The sequence below is a fragment of the Chiloscyllium punctatum genome, chromosome 37 (genome assembly GCF_047496795.1).
Source record: "Chiloscyllium punctatum isolate Juve2018m chromosome 37, sChiPun1.3, whole genome shotgun sequence".
In the NCBI taxonomy this organism is placed as follows: Eukaryota; Metazoa; Chordata; class Chondrichthyes; order Orectolobiformes; family Hemiscylliidae; genus Chiloscyllium; species Chiloscyllium punctatum.
Window position 1 is genome coordinate 39,746,897 of NC_092775.1, and position 23,244 is coordinate 39,770,140.

At 37.4% G+C, this 23,244-nt stretch overlaps 1 protein-coding gene across 1 annotated transcript in view; it reads right to left on the reverse strand.

The window, feature by feature from the left end:
- Positions 1-23,244, reverse strand: part of prex1 (phosphatidylinositol-3,4,5-trisphosphate-dependent Rac exchange factor 1) — a 230,505-nt gene that overhangs the window by 80,356 nt on the left and 126,905 nt on the right. Inside the window, exons 11-18 of the mRNA XM_072556629.1 lie at positions 22,458-22,558; positions 19,839-19,942; positions 19,592-19,641; positions 17,816-17,891; positions 15,634-15,706; positions 13,870-14,012; positions 5,807-5,899; positions 244-392 (exon numbers count right to left, since the gene is read on the reverse strand). Coding sequence (XP_072412730.1) covers positions 244-392; positions 5,807-5,899; positions 13,870-14,012; positions 15,634-15,706; positions 17,816-17,891; positions 19,592-19,641; positions 19,839-19,942; positions 22,458-22,558 — 789 coding nt within the window. The remainder of the gene's footprint in view (positions 1-243; positions 393-5,806; positions 5,900-13,869; positions 14,013-15,633; positions 15,707-17,815; positions 17,892-19,591; positions 19,642-19,838; positions 19,943-22,457; positions 22,559-23,244) is intronic.

Genomic DNA, 23,244 nt, shown 5'->3' on the forward strand with positions numbered 1-23,244 from the left:
TGTAACAGTGAATGTAAAAATATTCCAAAATTCAATACAAACACCAAAATAAACAAGGTTGCAAGGAAGCTGTTGAAAAGCATTGGTTGCAATGATCTCATCTGCCAGACTGCCCTTTCAAATAGCAAGCAGTTTAAGGAAATTGATATACTCTGATTACGTAACTAATATGAAGTATTACTAATACAAGGCAAATTTAAATCTTGCACAAATTTCTTTTGTTGGTCACATGAGATGACTCACTCTTTGGGTTTTGTTGCAATCAACATCCTCAGTGGTCGCCGACTGCAGTGCAACTGATTTAAAATTGTCTCCACTTCCAAAATTGGCCGAAGAAAAACCAAATCTTCATTGATGGAGTAAATCTTCCTCCCAACCTGAAGGCCTGCCACCTGCAGAACAAATGCAAGATCAGAGTTTTTATAAAAACATGATTACAAACATTAAAAAAAAAGGAGACTGAGGGGAGTCACATATGAAATTGTGGAGGGCATAGACAGGAAGAAACCATTCCTCTTGATGGAGAGATCAGTGGCCAGGGGACTTAGATTTAAGGCAAGGAGCAGGATGTTTAGAGAGGGCGTGAGGAATATGTTGGGAATCTGGAACTATTGCCTGTAAGGGTGGTAGAGGCAGAAAGCCTCATAACATTGAAGTATTCAGATGTACACTTGCAATGCCATGGCATGCAACGTTATCCACCAAGTGGTGAAAAATTGAATTGGAATGGTTAGGTGATTGTTTTTGTCTGGTGCACACTATGTGCTGAAGGGCCTTTTTCTGTGCTGTCGACATTTATGTATCTACCATAGATTAGTCACCAATAGGAGATTTTCTGACACTACATCTACTTCAAATTTATGATATAAATAAAAAAGAACAATGACAGTAGCTGGAAGGTTGACGACTTTCAACCAAAATCTACATACATAACAATACTAGAACAACTGCAAAATCTGTATGTCCCAAATAGGAACACAATGTTTAGAACTCCTTTCATTGTATGTATTTCCATAACAGTGCATCAGCAAATGTTGGTATTTTAGATAATGTGCATTGTATGAGAGAAAGACAAAAGTTCAAACTAAACAGTGAGTCAGAAGGCTAGAAGTGAATTTTATGGTAAACAAATCCATGTCCTCTTAATTCAAAACAAGCCTTTCATTTGAAAACCAACAATATTTTAATATGGAAAATCTGAAAAGCAAACATGTAGATTTAATTACATTTATTTTTTTCCCTGTTTTGAAAAATCTGATATCCTGGTTTACATCAAGCACATCTGTTCAGCTTTACTCAATAAGCCTGTTGCATGATAATGCAGTTGAGCCACTGTGACCAGCATCCTTAAAGGTTTTGTCATTTATTACCAGACTGGCAATCTGTGCTTAGTATTCTAGTCTCCTGTAAGCTCCATTCACCACTTCCACAAACGCAGCTTTGAAAGCAACCTAAAAAATTTTAACACTTAAATTTCTCCAAAATATTTTTAATTAGAAAGTGTTCATTAGAAAAGAAACCTGTGCACTTCCAGAATAACCGGATTACATTTACATACGTTCCAACTTAATGTATTGCATTTAAATAGTGGGCTTTTATTTGAATTTCCAATGGTAGGCTTAAGTAATTGTTTACTGACAGGAAGTTGAAGCTCTAATTGAATGTAACCCTATTAAAGTAAACTGGTCAAGAATAAGTAATGTTGGTCACATACAAATTCAAAATAGGAAGTAACTGGGCCCTCAATCCTGCTTTGCCATTCAATAAGATCACAGCTGACCTGATCATGGCTTCAACTCCACTTTCCTACTGGAATACTACTTAACACCCTTGTGAATCTACCTACTACTGCCTTCAAAATTTTCAGTAATCTGGCATCTATTCTGACTTTCTCTTGGGGAAATAGACTCACAACCCCCAAAGTCTAAATATTTATCTTCATCATATCTTAAACATTTTGAATTTTTAAACTGTGTTCCCTATTTCTAAGCTTTCCCATAAGGGGATATCAACCTTTTGGCATCCATCATGTCAAGTCTCCTCAGCATCTTACAGATTTCAGTAAGATCATCTTTCATTCATCTCAAACACCAATGGTCTCATGCTCCATTTTCTCATCGGTTCACCTGCTCACCCTCAGGAATCAGTTTAGTGAACTTTCTCTGAACTGCTTCTGAAGCAAATGTCCTTTCTCAAATAAGATGACTGAGACTTACTTTAGATGTGTTCTCTTCAATATTTTGTACAACTTGCAAGATATTAGGATATTCCTTTTGTCTTCCTAATCACTTGTTATACATGCATGATATATTTTCTATTATATCAGGTTCCCCTGTACTTCAGAGTTCTGAAATATCTCTCCACGAAAGTAAAATGCTGCTTTCCTGTTAAAGTGGACAAGTTTGCATTTTTCCACATTATACTCAACCTGACAAATTGTGCCCACTCACCTAAGCTATGCAGTCCACTTCTGATTAATCTCAAATGCTTGAGCAATACGAAGCTAGCTGTTTCATGCTGCTACTATGCAAGAACAACTTGAGTGATATTCACCTCTGAAAGGAAGCTGTTATCAAGATATTTTGCATATCATACATATGGGTAAACATGGTATATGAATTACAGTGCCAGTGTGATGCAAGATGTGGAGACTATAATGTCCCAAAGACAGGTGACACATATCAAAAAGTGTATCCCTTGGCCTATTCGCAACAAGCAGGGTACTGACTGCATCCAATCACTCCTCATTTGCAAAACAAAACAGTGTTCAATATCAGATGTGATTCTGTAATTGGACATTTGCTAAATAACTCTTGAGTATACAATTAATTACACTGACAACTAATTTTGGATTGTCAGTTGGGCTCACTATGAAACACGCTTGCATGAACTGGACTGTACTTTGACTGGAAGGTACCTATATTAACACAAGGCCTGTTCTCAGCAATAAGCAGGGATATGCACATATACTGTGCCTGTTTCAACTCAACAAAATAGGTGTCAACTATTTACTAGTTCATTACTTAGGACAATGAGTAGCTGGTCAAGGCATCTTTATTCAATCCTTTGCAGTTAATTTTCAATCACTATCTAACTGGTGGATTCTGCATGATAACCTGTCTACCATTCACTTGCCAATCAAACAGCACTCTGCTCACATACTGTACAAATGTTTTATGGGGTGCAGGTTTGCTCACTGAGCTGTAGTTTGGTATCCAGACATTTCATTACCTGGCTAGGTACCATCAGTGGCGACCTCCAAGTGAAGCAAGCTGTTGTCTCCTGCTTTCTATTTAGATCTTTCTCCTGGATGGGGGTTCCTGGGGTTTGTGATGATGTCATTTCCTGTTCGTTTTCTGAGGGGTTGATAGATGGCATCTAGATCTATGTGTTTGTTTATGGTGGTTGGAGTGCCAGGCCTCTAGGAATTCTCTGGCATGTCTTTGCTTAGCCTGTCCCAGGATAGCTGTGTTGTCCCAGTCGAAATGGTGGTTTTTGTCATCCATGTGTAGGGCTACGAGGGAGAGAGGGTCATTCCTTTTTGTGGCTAGCTGGTGTTCGTGTATCCTGGTGACTAACTTTCTTCCTGTTTGTCCTAAGTAGTGTTTGTGGCAGTCCGTGCATGGAATTTTGTAGATGACGTTGGTTTTGTCCATGGGTTGTACTGGGTCTTTTAGGTTTGTTAGTTTTTGTTTGAGAGTGTTGGTGGGTTTGTGTGCTACTAGGATTCCGAACAGGAAATGACATCACCACAAATCCCAGGAACCCCATCCAGGAGAAAGATATAAATAGAAAGCAGCTTTGCTTCACTTGGAGGTCACTACTGATGATGTTACCTAGCCAGGTAATGAAACGTCTGGATACCAAACCTACAGCTCAGCGAGCAAACTTACACCCTCGACCTCAACCTGAGCTACAAACCTTCACAAACCTTTCAAATGCTTTACATTTACACTGCTTTTCTTGTGAATAATCCTAATGAACGTTATGCCTCAACGTAATTTTTTTTTAATTACTCAAAATTTGCATTGAATTACTAAATATGATACTGCTTTCATTTATACATCTATAGCTGGTAAGACAAGCCGTCAGAAATGCTATTGTTCTAATTAAAATATAACGAGGGTGAGGAAACGTATGCAGTGAGTGAACAGAAAATCCTGATCTTTTTGGATTACTAAAAGAAAGAAAGATATGTGGTGCTGGTACATCAGAATTAAACCAATCTATTCCTATTGATGTTTTGCTGGGGAAACGCTAGTACCATGATGATTTTCGACAATTGCACTTTCAAATGGACGAGCACACTTGCAAGAAGTTGCTGCTAACTAATAAAACTACATTTTTACATTTGAAGCAGAAATCGTTGAGGCTTACCCATCAATTCTTATGTTGAGTTGAATTGCAACTTTGATACTAGATTCTGGTTCCAAGAGACTACCATAGCATTTCAAATGACTGACCTCACCCACGCAAATTATAGCATGCTTAATAGAGTCATTGTAATACCGTTAGTTGCTTGTGATGTTTTATAATTTCAGGTGTACGATCATGCGTGACATGAAATTCACACGATTAGGAGTATCAAATGTGGTTATGGACCTTAACATTTTATACATAACAATGTGATTTTTGAAATAGTATCAACTACAAAAAACCAGGACAACACTGCTCTAAGTATCAATCTTCATGGTTTAATTATGACCTATGATTGGTCAGGCAGCATTTTTCATCTTTTCAGAGAACAAAGTTCAGCAGTTATAAATACATTACATCTGTCTTATGATTTGAAAACATTAGTTAATCTAGCAGTTCCTTTCCTCATTTTTTCTGCAACAGGATATTATATGAACTGCCCAGCCACCTCCAGCCCATTATCTTATAACACATTGACTTCTTGCTACAAATTGGGTCTGTCACATAATGGATCATCAAAACAATGGTGACTGATATTCTTAGAATTTACCTGGATAATGTAATCCAGGAGTATCATAAATATCCCACTGAAATGTAAACTAGTGTCATTCATGTGTGTGTCCTCCATAGCCCAATCCAACCTTTTGTGGGACAAGCATAAATACATATGATTAAATGGAAAAACTGTCGATCTTCACATGTGTATACAGTCTGCTGATGAATCTCTCATTCAAGTTTTCTCTGCAAAGTTGTATATTTCAATGTTATCCAGAACAGCTCGTACCCTCCATAGACCTCTGTGCATCGAGAGTGTGCTGTAAGCATTTGAACTTGGACCAAGTCTCATTTAGTCACTCTCCATGTTTGCTAAATTACATTGGCCTCTAGTCTGACCACACCAAGGTTTAGAATTTCCATCTTAGTTTTCTAATTTTTCCTTGGCTTCATCTGTCCCTGTGTGATCCCCCATCCTAAACCAACATTTCACCCAATGCTCTGGAGCGGACTTGTAGATCCTCAACCACTTCCTTTCTTGACGCTCTCCTCAGCCTCACAAACATCGGAGACCTCAGTTCAGTTTTTTGGGTTTTATGCATCCCACACCTTCTTCACCTCATTTTCAGGGACCAGGTTTTCAATATACCAAGCTCGAAACACTGAAACATACTCAGAAAATCCAGATCCTAAATTAGCAAATCCTTAAGTGCTTGCACTCTTGTTCCACTGCCATGTGGAGGATCAATATTTCAAGTTTTTTTTGTGTATGCCAAGTAATGGTGTCTACCTCTCTGGGGCCATTTTGTTTTAAGAAATAGCTACAGGAGTTGACTGTTCTGTTCTGCTCATTGCTGGCGTTTTGAAATTCAGAACCAAGCAAAACAGTAATTACCTCAGCAGAAGAACCATTTTGTACAGATTTCACCACAATGACCTTATTTTTCTCTTCAATTTCAAATCCATAATTATCTTCTTCGGGGAAAATCTAGGGAAACAAAGTAGAATCAATTCTACAACCCTCACCAGAGTCAGAATCAATACACAATTAAAATAGGAGAGAGAACTGCAAAGCTAGTGAGATTTCAAAATTTGAATTTGGAAAGTCAGTTGTCATTGAGGAGCAGTCAGTCTTCTTATAATGACAATTTATACTAGCAATGGCTAAGCATTTCCAAGCACTTCAAAATCAGAACTGGTTTAATGTATTTTCAGTAACACTTTGAAACTCGAAAAAGAGCTCTCCCTCATGAGTAAAAGTGAGTCCACTACAGTCAGTCAATAAAAAGGGTTAACAAGGTGTGACTGTGACGAATCCTTTAGCATCTACTTTCTGTCCCTGAAGAGAAATTTCAAATCCAGGCTGTTGAGCTTTTCTTGCAATGTCTAATCTGCTCATCATGACGTTTTACTCAAAGTAGAACTCCACTTTTCAAACTTCAAACAGTGTTAATGTTATACATCCGGAGAAGTCACCTTATGTATACAATAACAGAAGTAAAACATAATCTGAAATATGACAAATTTCCTAAATGTTTTCTAAAACACCACTTATTTGTGAATAACAGGAGCATAATGTTGGAACTCTCAACTTAAACAACTATTGATGCAAGAACAGCTAAATTGATAGACTTTTGTTATTCAAATGACACAAAGAGCTATGATCAAAGGCAAGTAAGTTGGGTCACTAATCAGCCATATGTCATTCCATGGCAAAACAGGTTGACTAGCTAAATGGCTTACACTTGTTCCCAATTCTGCAAGAAAACAAAACTCACTAAAGTGAGTAGGCAAATTAGGATCTAAAATGGGACAGTAGAGAGGCCATGGCTGACATTTTGAGGACATATGAGATTGTATTATAAAGAGTAAGTAAAACTCCATTGGACAGACCCCCATTCATGGTTTAACTACAACAATTAAAGATACTATCAAACACAAAGAAGGAAAGAGAAAATAATTGTGCAAAGACAAGTGACAGATCAAATATTTGGAAAAATATATTTTAAAAAAATCAAAGAGTACCAAATTATTAGAGGGAAAAAATACAGTGAAAGAGAAAACAAGAAATATAAAAACAGATAGTAAGAGATTTTTTTTACAAAGAGAAGTTAACAAAACGAGTGTGTTGATCTATAAAAGATGAGTCTTTAAAATTAATAGTGGAAAATAAGTGAATGGCAGATGAAATGAGCAGGTATCTTGCATTGATCTTCATTATAGGGGGTAGCAGTAACATCTCAGAAACAGTGACAAATGAGGAAATTAATGAGAAGAATGCAAGGAAATCACAGTGACCAGAAAAGTGGTTCTGATAAAATGGTTGGAGCTGTGAGCTGGTAAGTGACCAAGTCCTGATGAACTTCACCCCAGCATCTTAAACAAAGTGACTTATGAGGCTGTTGATACATAGGTTTTAATTTTCCAAAACTTGCTCAATACAGGAAAATCCCATTCAATTGGAAGGTAGCAAATGTAACTCCTTTATTCAAGAAGGGAGACACACAGAAAGCAGAAAACTACAGGCCAATTGGCTTAACATTGATCAGAGGGAAAATGTTAGCTGCTTTAGGGAAATAAGTTATAACAGCTCATTGGCATTAAGTTCAAGTTTATCAAGCAGAGACGTAGGTTCGGTCTGTCCTCATTGGAATTTGGAAGAATGAGGGCCAACCTTATTGAAGCATAAAGACTCTTAGGGAACTTGGCAGGGTAGATACAGAGAATGTTTCCACTTTGGGGAAAGTCTAGGACTAGAGAGCCCTAGTTCATAATAAACTAATAGGAGATTGTTGTAATAATCATTAGTCCTTTATCCTATATCCCTTGCCTTTCAGTTTATTTATTGCCCTTTCTTTGGAAATATATATTGAATATAGTATTGTGCATTTTGGATGATTCAGTTTATCTTCAAAGTTGAAGGAACTGCAAAAAGAATAACTTGTGATAAAAAGCAAAAAAGATATAATGCTTCCATAATACAAGGGATTGGTGAGATCACCTTTCAAATACTGTGTGCAGTTTTGGTCTCCTTATTTAAATAAAGGTATAAGTATCAAGGGAGTTTGACACCTGGGCTGTTTTCATACATGCAGGTTGCACTGGCTGGGCTTGGTTTTACTGGAGATACGAAAGTAAAGGGTGATTTGAACACGCATATGAGGTCCCAAAAGGTCTTAACAAAATGGACTTGAAAACAATGTTTCATCTTGTAGGAAGCCCAGAACTGGGAAAACTATTTCACAATTAGGAGTTACCCTTACAGGATCGGGATGAGGAGAACATTTTCGTTCTCTCAGAGTTGCACAACTTTGAATTCTCTGCCTTGGAAAGTAGCAGAAATAAGATGAAAGCAGTGGAAATAGATTCTTGTTAGTTAAGGAATCATTGGTTATCAGGGGTAAATGGCAATGCAAAATTCAACATACAGTCATCCATAATCTTACTGAATGACAGAGCAGGCTCAATGGGCTGAATATCCTTCTATTTCGCATGATTGTAAGTGGCAATATCTAAAGAATACACATTCATTATAGTACACTGGAGCTAAGCTACTTTTTGACAATACTCAGAAATACAATTAATCTGATTTCCTGGATTTGAGCTAATATTGTATTCAAATTTAAGTGGGAACCATGAAGACCATTGAATGATTTCTGGAAGTCAAAACACTTAATATTAGTGACATTCTTTTTAAAAAAAAATCACCCATGGATAGTATGTATTCTCCATCATAATTTCCCATTTGGTACTTAGGAATTAACTACATTGCTGTGGATCTCCAATCACATATAGATCAAATGATTTCTTTCCCTAAAAGAGAAAAATGAACCAGATGGATTTTAAAATTATGATTAACAATGTTTACATGGTGCTTATTAGACTAGATAATGCTAAGTTAATGAAATGAAAGAGGAAAATTCAAATTCATCACTGCCAAAAGACGTTGGACCTCACCAAGGCACCATTTCTGTCAGCTGAACTGTTTAGACTGAAATCAAAACAGCACTCAAACAGGACTATGTGAATTATAAATGGCTTCACATTTAAGTGTTTAAATTACTTACAGTACTTCCAAAATGAGCCATTGAGAAAAATTTAATGTTTCATGTGAAAAATAGCACCAACCTCAGGATTTACCTTAGTATTACAGCCCTCATTTCTAACTGCACCCCAATACAAGGACTCCCACCACACCTCATGCACAGTTTTATTTGGAGAATTTAACTCAGTCACCAAAGAAATTGAAGCGTTTTATGAGGTGACAAAGAGAATTGAACTGGCATCTGATGATAAGAAACAAAGAAAATATTAGGATGTTAACATGAACATCAGTTAAAAATTCTTTTAAATGGTGTTTCAGAACCATGTCGTAAAAAATATTAGGTTTCTGGAGTTTTATTCGGTGTTCAAAACATGATTAATCATGTAAACCGGACCAGTTTTGGTGTGGTATAATAATTAAAACTAAACTTTAGATACAATTTGAAGAAGCTTGAAAGCAATTAAAAACTTTATATGATATTACAAAAGAATATTCTACCTGGATAAAACCATCTTAAGTGAAGATGGCTATTTCTACAGGCTGTGTCCCAATGGCTATTACTCACATGAGCCTAAATATCAGTAACCCATAACTAAACCAATAAGATAGCACAGTTAATGTAATAAGACATCCAAAGGCATTTGACAGGACATTATACGACAAGAACAGGACAAATAGGTAACGAAGGAGAGAATAGGGCCCCTCAAAGATCAGCAAGGCAACCTATGTGTAGAGCTAAAGGAGATGAAGGAGATACTAAACTAGTGTTTTGCATCAGTGTTCACTATGGAGAAGGACATGGAAGATATAGAATGTGGAGAAATAGATGGTGACATCTTGAAAAATGTCCATATTACAGAGGAGGTGGTGATCAACGTCTTAACACATTAAAGTGGATAAATCCCCAGAACCTGATCAGGTGTACCCTCGAACTCTGTGGGAAGCTAGGGAAATGATTGCTGAGCCCCTTGCTTAGATATTTGTATATCGATAGTCACAGGTGAGGTGCCAGAACACTGGAGGTTGGCTAATGTGGTACCACAATTTAAGAAAGGTGGTAAGGAAAAGCCAGAGAACTATAGACTGGTGAGCCTGACATCAGTGGTGGGCAAGTTGTTGGAGGGAATCCTGAGGGACAGGATTTCCATGCATTTGGAAAGGCAAGGCCTGATTAGGGATAGTCACCATGGATTTGTGCTTGGGAAATCATGTCTCACAAACTTGATTGAAAAAGTAATGAAGAGGATTGATGAGGGCAGAGCAGTGGATGTGATCTATCTGGACTTCAGTAAAGTGTTCAACAAGGTTCCTCATAGTAGACTGGTACGTAAGGTTAGATTTCATGGAACACAGGGAGAACTAGTCATTTGAATACAGAACTGGCTTGAAGGTAGAAGACCGAGGATGGTGGAGGAGGGTTGCTTTTCAGACTGGAGGCCTGTGACCAGTGGTGCGCCACAAGGGTCGGTGCTGGGTCCACTGCTTTTCATCATTCATACAAATGATTTGGATGTGAACAGAGGAGTATGGTTCATAAGTTTGCAGATGATATCAAAATTGAAGTTGTAGTGGACAGCAAAGAAGGTTACCTCAGAGTATGACAGGATCTTGATCAGAGGGGACAATGGGCTGAGGAGTGGCAGCTGGAGTTTAATTTAGATAAATGTGAGATGCTGCATTTTGGAAAGGCAAATCAGAGCAGGACTTATACACTTAATGGTAAGGTCGTAGGGAGTGCTGCTGAACAAACAGACCTTTGAGTGCAGGTTCATAGCTCCTTGAAAATGGAGTCACAGGTAGATAGGATAATGAAGGCGGCTTTTGGCATGCTTTCCTTTATTGGACAGAGTATTGAGTAGAGGGGTTGAGAGGTCATGCTACAGTGGTACAGGACATTGGTTAGGCCACTGTTGGAATATCGTGTGTAATTCTGTTGTCCCTCCTATGGAAAAGATATTGTGAAACTTGAAAGGGTTCAAGAAAGATTTACATGGATGTTGCCAGGGTTGGTGGATTTGAGCTATAGGGAGAGGCTGAATAGGCTGGGGCTGTTTTCCTTGGAGCATCGGAAGATGAGGGGTGACGTTAGAGGTTTATGAAATCGTAAGGGGCATGGAGAGGGTAAATAAACAAGGTCTTTTTCCTGGGGTGGGGCAGTCCAGAACTAGAGGGCACAGGCTCAGGGTAAAAGGGGAAAAATTTAAAAGGGACCTAAGGGGCAACTTTTTCACACTGAGAGTGGTGCATGTATGGAATGAGCTGCCAGAGGAAGTGGTGGAGGCTGGTAAAATTTCAACATTTAAAAGGCATCTGGATGGGTATATGAATAGGAAGGGTTTAGAGGGTTATGGGCCAAGTGCTGATGAATGGGACTAGATTAGTATAAGATATCTCGCTGGCATGGATGAGTTGGACCAAAGGGTCTGATTCCAACCTGAACGTCTCCATGACTCTATACTTAAATATAAGGAAATGTTAGATCAGATAGCCAAACCTAGGTCAAAAAGGTAGGCTTTAAGGAGTGTTATAAAGGAGCAAAGCAGAGTAAATGTGGTGGGGATGTGTGTAGAAGCTGTGCAGCTGTTAGCACACCTATCAATCGTGGCAAGGTTCAAAGTAAAATATTTAGGATGCTGGAATTCTGAATCAAACACATAAATTGCTGGAGAAACTCAGCAGGTCTGGCAGCATCCATGGAGAGAGGAACAGAGTTGATGTTTCAAGTCTGGTATGGCTATTCTGAAGAAAGCACATTGGTGACTCAGATGGGATTTGAAAACAATTGATAGTCATTGTGTGGTGAACACTGGGCTCGCTTTTTATTTCAGGTCTGGTTAGATGAGTAAATGTTTCTCACCCCCAAGTTAAGTTACCTGGAAATTGCAAGGAATATTAATTTTTCACCAAAAATAACATTTGTCATTGTAACACAAAGAAAAATCATGTACGGTTTAAAAATCTCACCACAAATGTCTCTATCCACACAGCATGTTATATTCATTTTAAGTGCCTGTAACAATGTGGGAGTGAATGAAGTACAACTCAAATCTCACAGATCACCACAAGCCAGTATAAACCCAATCAATTTAACTACGAATATACTTTATCATCAATAAAGCCAAATGCACAAGTCCAGTAAACCATTTGTCCACTGACAACTATGATGACCATTTTGTCAATAATGGGCAAGATCATTTTTGTTTCTGGGCTGGTACATCAGGGACAGAGCTTCTTGATCAGTCAGTTTTCAACCTTGGTGGAAATTCATACCCTCCGATCCATCTAACCATAACAGCATATGAGATTTGGTTCACTACTCCATATTTTGATTTATGTATACATTTGGAAAACATCATAAAAGTCTTCCTGTTGGCTCAGTGAACAATTACATGATTATCACAAAGACCAGGAAATTCTGTTATCTATGAACAGCTGCTATATTTCCAATGGGTATGCTCATTGTAGGAAACACATTACATCAGGTTCATCATTGCTTGGGCAGAGGTTTACATTAGATTCCCTACAGTGTGAAAACAGGCCCTTCAGCCCAACCAGTTCACACCAACCCTCCAAAGAGTAACCCACCCAGACCCATCTCCCTCTGACTAATGCTCCTAACACGATGGGCAATTTAGCATGGCTAATTCACCTGATCTGCACATCTTTGGACTGTGGGAGGAAACCAGAGTACTCGGAGGAAACCCATGCAAACTCCACACCGACAGTCACCCAAGGCTGGAATCAAACCAGGGACCCTGGTGCCGTAAGGCAGCAGTGCTAACCACTGAGCCTCTCTGTGTTGTCCTTAGAGTAGAGACGGAATTACAATGGGTGGTCCTTGTCCTAAACACCGATCACGACTGGAAGTATGCAACTAAAGGTGGAAATACAGAGGGAGGTAATTATCCAATTCACATGGAATTGCTGCACAATGACCAAATAATAATGCCTCATCCGGGATGAAGCTTGTGGAGTATGACTCCAGCATCAGTCATTGCCTCAATGAGCAGAACAGATTGAAAAAATGAATACTGCACGCAATTGTGGAATAAACATTAATTTGTGTACCTTGAGAAGTTGTGTACCTTGGTTGTGGAGAAGAGAAAGAGAGACAGCGTGCGCGAGAGACACAAAACAAAAGTGCCAGAGAGATAAAAAGAACACCAGAGTGAAAAAAATCAGAGACAGAAAGAAAGGAGTGCCAGAGAGAGAGAAAAAGAGAGAGCCAGACAGAGTGCCACTGAGCCAGAAAATGAGAGGCAAGAGAAAAAAGGCCTACCAGAGAACGATAAAAATGAGTGAGCAAGAGAGGGTGTGAGATAGCGTGCACACCAGAGATACAGAAAATAAGAGCACATGGAAGAGAGCAGGGAAGTGAGAAAAAGTGTAAGAGAAAGACAAACTGCATACACCAGAGAGGAAAAGTAAAAGAGAAAATACGAGGGAGAAAAATAACTGCCAGTGCGAAAGAGTTAAAGAGAAAGAAAAGATTATTAGTCTGTTCACTGAGAAAAGTGGCACAATGCAGGAAGGGAAGGAACAGAAAGGCATTGTAATGTGAAAGAAAAATCAAAAGGATTCAACTCACCAGGGGGGAAAAGAAAGGCAAGGATTCATAAGTCCTCATTTAAACACAAATCAAGAGATGAAAGATATATGTCCATTAGCTTTCCATCTAACCAAATGAAAGGCAGCTAAAATGCGCTGGTCATTTTTACAATCTTAGATTGTGTTAAAATTCAAAGTCAAAATTTATGCACCTATAAAGTATTGAATAAATTAACATTCCATTTATTAACCTAATTTGAATAAAGCATTTCACTCAAATTTCTGCAATCCATGTTCTGCAAAATTTGTATAATACCATGGAAAGGCTCCCACTTCAAATGTGAAAAGCAGCACTATCTGCTTACCAAAAGGGATTTAACAACAATGTTTTCAACCAATCTGAAGTCATTCCGCAACTGTTTGCTTTTGGAGCTGGTCCCTTCCATTTCTTCATCAGCATGAAGGCGAAAAAATTGGGACTCATCCTTGAATTCACTTTTCTCTAGCACTGATAAAAGTTAAAATTCATGTCAAGCACAGCAAAAGAAAAAAACACATTTACCATACAAAAACATCTTCTCAAAATTATGGTTAATATATTGACACACAATTACATTTTTATGTTGACTTCAGTAAAGTTTTAGCATCTGTAAATTCAAAATCTTACCAACAAAGAAAACTGAGCAAAAATCTAATATTCATTACAAATAACATTAAAAATTCATTTGTCAACAAGTTTCTCTTCATTGTGAACTACAGCAATAAATGAAGATTAACTTAGAAGGTGTCTGTGACAAGGCAAAAAATTGTTGCATTGGTATCCAGTTCATTTTAAACTAAAAATGAACCTGTTTGTCTTTGACTTAACATCCAAATTCACCCCTACAAAATGAGTCAGTTGTTTGCCAAACATGAAATGAAATATTTGACCACAAAAATTTGATAAATGGCAATTGTTTACAATCGAGAAGCATCAATAACATTTTTCTGTGGGACTTCAAATATGCATTTTTCCTTCCAGCTGGCCAATTTATTGTTAGGTCAAGTCAAATTTTGGTCAAGTGGTGAAGGGATATTTCAATGTTATTAATAATAGTCAATATGATTACCTATTGCAGAATTATAGTTTGACCAGGTGAGTACTATACATAGTGCCATTGTAACATGGTTCAAGAAATTAGGAAATAGTAATAATAGATAAGTGCGAACACAAATAGTTGCCAAACCACAAATTTCACTGATCATCACCAATCTAGGGAGAGATGGAGTCAAAACGTATATTTTTAAATGAATATGCACAAGTTGAGAGATAAATCTAATAGCAGATTTCAGAGAAATCAGGAAGTATGCCAAGTGCCTGTTATTAAATAAAGTAAGGTGTAAATTTTTTTTAAAATTTCCAGTCAAGCTAGTGGCTGTAATTGACCTAACAGCTCAAATGCGTGACCAGAGAAATTAGAAATGTCTGGAAGCAAAACCAGTAACAAAGAGTTATTTAACACTCATTCTGTACTGAATGCTTCCAAAAGCAATGCTGTTTCCTGAGCTCCGAAAAGAACATTGGGTTTGAACATTTTGAGAATATAATTAGACATGCTTAGGAGGAAGAGGGGAAGGAAAAGACACAAGATCCCAACCGAATTTTCCCGATTCCCCCCACCCCCTCACCAGAGTTCTTCTGCACAACCGTGGAGGTCAACTGGACAGCAATTTTTGTGATTGATATTATCCAACTAACTGATTTTGTTATAAAACAAACAGCAGCAGATGCTGAAGATCTGAAACAAAAACAGGAACTGCTGGTGATACCCAGCAGGTCTGCCCACTTCAGAGGTTCAGATGAATGACCATCAGACTTAAAATATTAAGCTTGCTTTCTCCCTGCAGATGCTACCAGACCTGCTGAGTTTTGCCAGCATTTTCTGTTTTTGTGACTCATTTTGTTTTTTTTGGAATGGAGGGAGTAGTGTTGCATGATCAAATTATGAAATATTTTAAAAATTGGCAAAGAACAAAACTGACTGCAGGACACCTTGAAGTGCTAACTTCCAACTTAATTATGAATAATTCACAGCTATCACACTGAAATTACATTTGAAGTAAGTTTTTTTGTTACTTTGATTGATTACCATGATGCATGAAGCCATTATTACACAGTCCCACGCCAAGTGTGACCGCTTCCTCTCTGGTCTGGCAGTCGCCCTAGCAACAAAAAGACATTTTTACACCTAAAAAGAGATTTCCTTTCAAAAACAAATGCTTGTGATTGCAAGTCTAAATTTAGAAGGTGCTCTTTGTTACAAGCAATAATCTCAATGAAAATGGCAAGAGTCTCCATTGATATTTCAAAATAGCAAATCTCAAGCTATGAATACTCACAAAGGAAGCTAGGACAACAAAGAACATGTCTGGAGGCAATTATCTAAAGTTCACTTACAACCATAGTATCAGCCATAAACAAATGACTTCAGATAAAACAGCTGACTTGCATTTTGGTTTCTGATGCAAGGGTTATTTTTAAACAGTAGACACCAAGTTTTAGAGAAGTACCACAAGCAGCCCTTATTGGAACATGAAGTCAATATCTTATCAGTAAATAGTTCAAAAAAAAGATGCACAGACAAGTTGGAGGATGTTATCAGCATCTATTCCCTGAAGTCATCAGAAATTCATTGAAAACTAAAACAGGGCACAAATATCGCATTTGGCTATTGTTAACATTGGTCACCACATGTAAAAGGATAATTCATGTTTTTGACAACATCAAGTTAGAAAAAGCTGAGACAGTTCTCGATTTTTTTCTTTCATACTTTATCCCTTCAAATGTCATGACAGAACTGGTGTGCAGTTAAAATATTGGACTGCACTTGAAAGCACTGCTCCCCACATGTGCAATGATTACTAATGCTCTAAATTTTCTGTAAAAAGCAGCTTGACGTAGATTGGGACTCGACAAGGTGGTAGTCATTTGATTTATCACTGAAATACCTATAACACAGCAAAAACTCCCTGTATGTATGCTTTTATATTAACAACAGCGTGCGCTAAGTTATCTTAAGTGAGGTAAGAGTCACTAACATTTAAAATGCTAGTAGGTACACAAGTACTTCTGCAAACTGCAGAAAAACGTAATAAAAGCTGTGCCATAAGTCAACCAAACTCAGACTTTTCTGAGAGGTCAGGCTCATAATAATTTCCAGATTTCAGTCATGCTGTCTCGGAGAGGTTACTAGCCAAAAATGAAAAGGGGTAAATGTGAAAAGTTTACCCTGGTCTCTCGTGCAAATCTCTTGATGACAGGAATGGATCTGCATTGCCTGAAAGTTGGAAGTGACTACTGCCCATCTCACTGCTGAAGAATGTACAGCGGAAGAAGTGGCAAAGGCAAAAAAAATATATTTGCAACCAACTGGTTACAAAGGGTTGCCAGGTCCTGTGGGATCAAACTGATAGCAAATTAAATTAATATATGCACTCAACACTTGGGACCCACCACGATCAGCATCCAGTGATGCAGAATCAAATCTGTAAAGACACTCAATGAGTGCTGCACTCCTTTGGCTTTCAGAATACAATAATTTGTAGGGTATAACTCTACAAAGTTGTAAGCGATCATGATTCTAGAAAAAATGCAAGAAATTAAAAAATATTTTACCTAGGAATTTTACTGGAGGCAACTTTCTTACAATTATAAGTTTTTCAAGACAACTCATCCTCAATAACTCCAACACCCCATATATTGTCAAAACACTTGAGTGTGTGTCAAGCTGTTCACAACTGGCAATTTAGGGGGGGATAAATGCAAATTCCAAAGCAAACTTCTAAAACTACAAACAACTTTGCTGAACAATCTCTCAACAGTCTATGGCATCAAGGAATGAGATTTAAGTATTAAAAAAGAAACAACGAAGATGAACTAAAATTAAGAACAAAGAATTAGGGGAAGAGAAGGACTGGATTAAAAAGAGAAAAAGGAAAAGAAAAAACCCAAAAAATTATGGGCTAAGATTCCCTGGTTTCAACTGTTCTCCTCGGGCAATGGTTGTGCCATTAAACTTGTTGTTGCATAGCTTTCCCAGTACGCACTAGTTAAGTTTCACACCTTCTCCCACAGCTTACTTTAAACGTGAGCCTGTGTCTCATTATTTAACAGCGACAGTGTGCCAAAATGCTAGTCTTTATGGATTACAATCTGAATTATTTTATTGTGCACAATACTTCAGTCACCAGCATGCTGAAATGGGACAAGAAATAAACAATAAACAGATTGGAACAATGCATCTATCCTGTCATCTCTCAAGTATTCCTGACCTGCATTAGCAGCCAATCGATCAACTTGCTTGCTGGCACCACAGACTTGTAGGTTTTCAGGTGATGATCTCGGTCTCTGTATTTAATGCAAAACATGATTTTTCAAACATTAGTACAGGCATTTTGTTCACCAGTATTAACTAATAAGTTTTCCTTTAAATTGAAAAGAAATTGACATGCTTTAACTATTAGTGCACTTGAAATTGTTTGCAAGATCCAAAACTTCACGTTTCAACACACAAGAAATTACAAGTTATTGAATTAATACCAAACAGCAAGTTTTAAATCTGTTAGAAATCACAGTACAAAATGTGCTGATATGTCAACAGGAAAGTCAAATAAAGTAGAGATATAAAAGTTTTATTTCTTCAAGGCTCCAATTTTCAGTTAATACTCTATTCCTACAATCATTTGACTTCGATCCAATATGAAAATTAAATTTTGGAAATTCAAATAATGTGATCAAAAACAGCTGCCATTTTTTATTAAAACTTCAGGGAACGAAAGTGTCAAATGTATTTGAAGAAAACATATTTAGAGAATTCATGCCAATGATAACATCTTTTCAGCATCATTAAATTCTGCGTTTATATATTATGGAGTAACGTTTATTTCCCTTGCTAATGAAATAAAACTATTGAACAACACGTGGAGGTAACATGGCAAAAGGAACAGTGAAACCTCCTGTTACTAAACTATGGACCCTGCTTAATGAAAGGGCATTACCAAATGAAAAGTTTGAGTATGGCACACAACTACTTTCACCTTTGAGTTTGTCATGTAATTTGCACAATCAACAGTGCTATAGTTCAGCATATGTAGGCTTTAATCTCTTAAACATGGAACATAGCTTATTTTGTTTCATTTATCCGTGTCTTCTGTTGGCCCCTAATTCAAAAAGCTGTACTTTTGAGAAAATCATTGTTTAATTCATAGAAAACCTATTCATGTTATTGCAATAGTGTATTTTTGACATCCCATGCTTATAAAGAAACATAACAATTCATAAGGGAAAATACTTTGCCAAATTGGATGAAAGTTGATTACACAGGAGCTTCAGGAGCAAGTTCAGTTTTTATGAATTGCAAAAAGGATAACACTTGGGTGATACAGTCTAAATCATAAAGGCTGCTAACAGTCAGTATTTTAATTACATTTGGGATTTGGAGAAATTATCAAGTGCATTAATAAATAACGAGGAAAAAGTGAGGACTGCAGATGCTGGAGATCAGAGCTGAAAATGTGTTGCTGGAAAAGCACAGCAGGTCAGGCAGCATCCAAGGAGCAGGAGAATCGACGTTTCGGGCATCAGCCCTTCTTCAGGAATGCCTCATTCCTGAAGAAGGGTTTATGCCCGGAACGTCGAGTCTCCTGCTCCTTGGATGCTGCCTGACCTGCTGCGCTTTTCCAGCAACACATTTTTCTGCATTGATAAATACCAATGCACTAAATTCTACTCAAATAAATGCTCCGTTACATCAAGACATTTTCAACTTTCACCTTCATGCACAAGAATAATGCACAGATGAAAAGAAATTCACCCAATTTTGAAACATCTTTAAACACCAAAACAAGACTGAAATTGGAAAGTTAGTCAATCATACACAATGATAAAAGCAAGTGTTGAGGATGCTGAAAATGTGAAATAAAATACAATGATATCTTAGAAAATACAATAATATCATTTAAGATAGAGGCTGTTATTTTCTTTCACTCCATGACTGATAGAGGTTCATGAAGTCAAAACAATATCACTGGAAAAGAGTTATAACTTACTTGACCACAGGAGTGAAGAGGCAATGTAATCGACAGTACAACCTTACACCCTGCCAAGAAAAGTGTAATATCATTGATACGCAAAATTAATGCATGCTTCCCTGAGTAATCATCAGAAATGTTATTACTCTCTATCCAATGTTTGCCAAATGGAATTATTTTACAAGTTCCTGCAACACACCATGCAATTGCTACAGGCTAAGAAAGTCAATTCAACTAGAGTGAATCCACAGTAAAAGAGCAATACCTTAGACATGATATCTTCCATCTCACTTCGAGGTTTATAGGTTCCATCGTCATACCGAAACCTGTAGAGTACCATCTCATTTTTGAAATGGTGTTTGTCGGAAACTGAAAAATAGAAATGTCCATGAGGAATCAAAGTAAGAGCTGCATAAAGACTTGTAACATAAACTACTTTAAAAGTGGAATACTAACGTATTAACGACATGAATTTCTTGAAACAACAGTTAAACTCTGCTGCTACGTTTTAAGAATTCACAAAAATATAAACTAAGTTCCTGATGGGGCCAAGTGTGAGGTGGTCCATTTCAATAGGAAGGACAAGGAGGTTGTGAACTTTTTGGATAACAGGAATCTAAATGGGTAAATGAGAAAAGGGATCTCAAAGTACATATGCATGAATGACTGATTAATAAGGACATTAAAAAGCATACAAAGCACTGAGGTTCATTCCAGAGGGATAGAACTGAAAAGCAGTAATTTTATTAAACTTGTACAAAACCCTGGTTATGCCACACTAGATCTTGAGTGGGTGAGGTCAAATAAGGGTTAAGGAGGTGAGCAGGTCCAATCAAGTTGGGCTAGAGAAAGTTAGGGAAATGGGAGGGAGCAGTCAGATATGATCTCCCAGCTTTTAAATTGTTTAACATCTCCTGGGTTCACTATCCAAGCAACCTTCACAAATCATCCCATGTCTCCAACTTCAGTTCAGAGTCAGACACACTTGCAGAGGGTCACAGAGGCAGGGATTTTGCTTTCTGCAGACTAGAAGATTTGGGCCAATGTTTCATCACTAGTGATTAAACTTGGCTTGATTTGAGGCACCTCTGCCTCAGCAAAGGACAAGTTAAATAGGTCTGCCTTAGCTTCAATAGCCTAAGCACTGAAAGGAAGGAGATAGAGTGAGTACATACTGCAATGAATATGTACAGCTTTGAGATAGACATGTGAACAGATGAACAAACATAAGAACTGGGGCATTTGGCTGATATCATTGGAGCATCAACTTTACTTTTCAGTCTACCCTTTACTACCTTTGTCAATCACGAGACCATCTAACTCAGCCATAAAAATATTCAACAGCCCTGTGTCCACACCCTCTCTGGCAAAGAGAAATTCACAGGTTAACAACCTCTTGAGAACAACAGCATTATCTCCAGTCTTAAATAGGAAACATGGCCAAAAGGCAATAACAGCTTATCACCAGATCAGATGCTATTTTACCAGCTGCAGATCTTTTTTTTACAAAGACATGTATTAGGAGCAGGAATAAATCATTCAGCTCCTGATCTGCATCACTATTCAATAAGATCTTTGTTGATCTGATTGCAACCTTCAACCTGCATTCTTGCCAACCCAGATAACATTTCATCTTCTTAACAAGAATTTGCCTCTGCCTTAAAAATATTCATTGACTCTGCACATTTTCAGGAAAAGAGTTCTAAAGACTCTCAGAAGAAGAACAACCTAACCTTGACTTTAAATTTAATTTTTTAGGAAATCAAATTGCAGAAAATAATCAGGAACTCAATTCCTTCATCAATTCCTCAAAAGTTGTAATTTTGACTTCATTTTTATTCCATTATGTCATTGAGAGAGTTGGTATTCTGCTCTAACTACATCATTTCCTTTGCCTTCTTGGTTTAAACATCAAGTTGTCATTTTCTCAAGTTTTGTCTAAGCGCCCTCCCACCCCACCAACTTGATAAATTTTTTTAAACAACCAATAATTGTAGTCCCCTTCCCTACTGCGAAATAAATCAGAAATCTAAACAGGGAGTTATGTAGTGCTGTAGAATATTTTTGAATCAATCAGGGCTATCGATAGCAAGAGATATGTTATTCCAAATTCCAGACTGTCGTGGAGAATATTTAGCTCTCAAATTATTTTTCAACCCTATATCCAAGGTATTAGTATGGTCTGAGCTGGATCAATAATGCCCTGTTCTATTACATTGTATGGCTTTTTACTAGAGTATAAGCAACTGTTAATGCACTCTAGGCAATCACTAGATACAGGCTTGAGGATCTGTGTTCTTCAACGAGTCTGCACTCTTCATATCAGTTAAAAAACATGAACTTCAGTGACAAGCAAAGACATAACATGGACTTTAACTCTTAACTTGAAGTCAATGCAAAGAAAAATTGGGCATTGTGTACAAATATGATCATCAGACACAGCCAACATCCCATCATTTGGATTAGGTTAAAACTGCAAGGCACACGTGTGACCCTGCATTAAATGCATTTGTCTGCATAAGCATTGGGAGATGAAGAAAAATGTACTCATGACAAGGCGTGTATGTTCACAAATAGTACTGTGCATGATTCTGCACTATGAAAAGATATTCAACAGACATTGCATTTTGCTGAGACTGAAAAAAGCATTCCATTTTCTGATGAAAGTGCAATTTTTGTGTGATTTATAACAAGCAAGTCTGACAACTGGAGTTAATAAGCTTCCCCTTTAAGTGAGGCTGTATTCAGTCAGTGCCAGTACATTTGTCCAGTTCATTTGAGATGGATAATTTCAAGGCACATCATTAACAGCTGCCTCGGACCTAGATGAATACAACAGCTTTCCTTTGCAATGCATTTTAAATATTTTCATGAATTGACTCACCATGATGAATGATGCCATTCTCAAGCAAGGCTTGACCCAGATTCACGCCTTCCTCAGCTTTACTGATCTCTCCTATGTCCATCAGCCAGGAAACAAACTCACTGGAAAACAAAATCATACAGTGCCAAATATTTCATACAATTAACATAAAACACAGGCAAGTAGTTATCTCCAGTGCATGTGAATGACGTAAGTATGCTTATATGTACATTTTTAGTATATAGCAAAACAAAACTCCATTTTGAATGTTGACAGATATGATCTGATAAAAAGTGTACAATTTATAGACACCAAAATAGATTACAAACTGTTCATAAATAAAAAGTTAGTCTAAACAACTCAAAAACCAATCTTAATTGATGTTTTAGACGAAACTTGCACAATAAGTTTGGTTTTGTAAATGCCCTCAATCAATAGGAGAGTTACTGTAGTTATAACTTTTTTTTAAAGCTGCAAGTTCCTTTCTGAGAGCTAGTTGTCAGCTAAAGTACATAAACGCAAGAGTTCCTTTGGCACAATTCATAAGTTCTGACAAGTGCCTAATTCTTAAACAGTTGAGGCTTTTTTTATGTTGAATTTGGTCCAGAGCCAGACAAGGTTCTTTCAGAAGGCAGAAACAAAATTTCACATTTCATTCATTCAAATATCATCTTTCTATGCACAGGAGGAAATACCTCATGGCGACTGCAAAACACATCCAAATGAAGTACAAAAGAAAAACATTTCACAATTTGAAACATATTCAATGATAAGTGAAATATACCTGTTAACATTACATTTCAGGTTC